Source organism: Myotis lucifugus, unplaced genomic scaffold, assembly GCF_000147115.1.
Source record: "Myotis lucifugus unplaced genomic scaffold, Myoluc2.0 scaffold_265, whole genome shotgun sequence".
NCBI lineage: Eukaryota > Metazoa > Chordata > Mammalia > Chiroptera > Vespertilionidae > Myotis > Myotis lucifugus.
In genome coordinates this window covers 1,696,123-1,699,013 of record NW_005871313.1, presented here as the reverse complement: position 1 = coordinate 1,699,013, position 2,891 = coordinate 1,696,123, and the positions used below count along the sequence as shown (strand labels likewise).

Here is a 2,891-nt window from a genome sequence, read left to right as displayed (position 1 = left end):
GAGGCACCCCGGCTGGGTAAGACTAATTTCTTAACATCCAAGCATCCACTAGGCAACACAAGGCCATAGATCATTTCTATCTTCTTTACCACCAGAACCACCACAGAGCTGACACCTAGCAGCATTCAATAATTAATGAACATGAAAATATATGAAAGCACCTAACTTACAAATAAATGTTACATACACAGGATGCTTAGGATAAGCCTTACAATTCCAAGAATATGTGCTCAGAACTCAGATTAACATACCAGGATAAATAACCTTTTCCACCAGAGGATGTGACTCCAGAAACTGAGCAACTGCCATTCCATTTTCAAAATGCTTCTGCATTCGGACTTGTAGTGTCTTCAGACCTCGATTGCAGAGGTAACAGTCAAAAGGAGAGGGGACTGCCCCAATTGCTGCAAAATAAACATATCCTGGGTTAGTGTTGAAGGTGGGTAGGAATCCCCAACATTTTCTGACCCCTCTTTTTCATGATAGTGTCTCTGAGAAGCTAGCTACAAAACCCAATGCTTGAGTTTTAGGGTGGGCGGGGGGATTAATATCTCCAATCAGAAGCATGAGAATGGAGCATAATTTATGCTCAGAAGAATGGGCTTTAAAATGAGAGGGAAAAGGAATATCCTGAAAATTATGTACAAACACCGTAACTTTTCGAATATGAACATTAACAGTCCTTTCTATGATCTTAATAAAATGGCATACTGCACAGAGCTGAGCCTTGTATTTCTTTGCAAAAGTATTATAACATATAGAGAAAAAAGCAGGTCAGTTCCTGTTGTTACTGAATGTTCTACGGATAATCTATTTAGCTTTTGTCTAAAGCAGCCTATGACTTTACATGCCTCCAGGATATGGACCACACTCCGACTTTTTACAAATGAAACTTAACAAGCAATAAGTTTTAGTTTCCCTCCTCAGAGCCCCCTTTTGTTACTTTAATATTTACTTCCTAGAAGGGCACTTGTATCCCTAATTGTGTTTGTATCTTATGTGTTTGTCAAACTGTAATAATTAATTGAAGTCTCTTAAAAATCACTCCTATCTATCCTGGGATAACTAAACAATCTAACCAGGAAGTGATGTGTAGAGAGACATCTGATGAAAATTATGTTTATATCTTATGTGCTATTTAAAATTCACCACCATTTCAGATATAAAAAGTATAATATAAGAAAGTCATCATACCAAATGTTGGTGTTTAAAGAAAAGAAAAAAAATTCATTAAGTCTTAAAACTAAAAATCCACTTGGGCTTTAACCACGTTATGATCAAAATTAACGTGGATTTGAAAAAACACAACTCATCCTGTGTGTCATGCTGTAAAGCTCCATTACGCTATAACTAAATCTTTATAACCCCATTCTTCTACTTTCCTCTAAATACCCAATTTTTTTCTGATTTCTTTCTGAATTAATAGAATGCTATCACTTTACAACATTTAGTGGAAATAAAAAGATTAAATGTAGCCCCTGTGAGACCATAAAATAATCCAGATTTTTTCAATACTCACAATTCTGCAGGAATCGGAGCTTCTCATGGAGGCTCTCAGAATTAACAGACACTAAGCCCATTACAACATCGCTGTGGCCTGAGAAAAAACAAACACTGTTAAGTTAAAAACAACTTTAACTTCAATTTATAATTGTTTTTACTTCAATTTATAATTTCTAAAATGTGATTTTCACTTGAGCGAACTCTGGAAAAAAGCCCTCTAGAATAAGTTTAAATAAACTTTATTTTATAATAGCAAAAGCCATACTCAAAATAATAAAATAAAAATCATATAAAAAGTAAATGTTTCTTTTAAAGCTGTAAGCAGGATGAACGTATAATCTTTTATAGTAAAATTTAATCCTCTCGCCAAACCGGTTTGGCTCAGTGGATAGACCGTCGGCCTGCGGACTAAAGGGTCCCAGGTTCGATTCCGGTCAAGGGCATGTACCTTGGTTGTGGGCACACCCCCAGTGGGAGGTGTGCGGGAGGCAGCTGGTCAATGTTTCTCTCTCATCGATGTTTCTAACTCTGTATCACTCTCCCTTCCTCTCTGTAAAAAATCAATAAAATATATTTTTTTTAAAAATTTAATCCTCTGCTCATAAATCATGAGCATAGTTAGATCTGTTATAAATGAAATCTTATATTTAATCAAAGTGTAATTTTTTTACTTGCTACATGAGTCACAGAGAAAACCTAAATAATAGCGGGAGAAAAGGGATCAAAAGTGTCAAAAATAGCCCTACGCTATTTTCATCGATTCATGGAAAAGAACTTTCAAAGTGTAGATTCTGCATGTCTTACCATTCATATATTTTGTTGCTGAATACATACAAATATCAGCTCCCAGAGCCAAAGGTCGCTGAAAAGAACAAAGGTTTTTATTTTAAATAAGAGATCACCTGAAAATATGTTTCATTACTTGACTATTTGTTATTGTAACAACCATTCCTATTCTAACTTTTCAAAAATATATACATCTAAAATGTTCCAGGATCCCTGATACTGTTCCCTTTCTTACCTCCCCCAAATAAAAATACAAAGAATTGGACCCAATAGTCGATCCAAAGGCACAATTTTTTTAGAAAGAGCAGGTAAACTCAGGCCCACGGGTCTCCTGAACCTGTTTCTCTAGGGCAGTTGCTGACTGGCTCCTAAATTTATGACTTACAGCAGAAATGTGGGCATTCTTAGGATTCAGTAAACACAAAAGATAACTGACATAAACATTCAGCAAGTAATCTCTTGGATTTTTAATCATTAAAACCTGACAATATATGCTGTGCTTATTCACTTGGTTTGCCATGATCTTGACTCTTAATTACTCCTTTATTACACTAGTTTTGCCAAGTTTAAATCACTTATGAAGAAACTTGTTTGCACCCAGC

At 35.5% G+C, this 2,891-nt stretch overlaps 1 protein-coding gene across 1 annotated transcript in view; it reads right to left on the bottom strand.

Annotated features, from left to right (window-relative positions):
- Nucleotides 1–251: 251 nt before the first annotated feature.
- Nucleotides 252–2,891, bottom strand: part of LOC102431813 (cystathionine gamma-lyase) — a gene marked incomplete at its 3' end in the record, with an annotated part of 14,612 nt that continues 11,972 nt past the window's right edge. The window contains exons 6-8 of the mRNA XM_006099238.3: nucleotides 2,308–2,365; nucleotides 1,520–1,597; nucleotides 252–404 (exon numbers count right to left, since the gene is read on the bottom strand). Coding sequence (XP_006099300.1) covers nucleotides 252–404; nucleotides 1,520–1,597; nucleotides 2,308–2,365 — 289 coding nt within the window. The remainder of the gene's footprint in view (nucleotides 405–1,519; nucleotides 1,598–2,307; nucleotides 2,366–2,891) is intronic.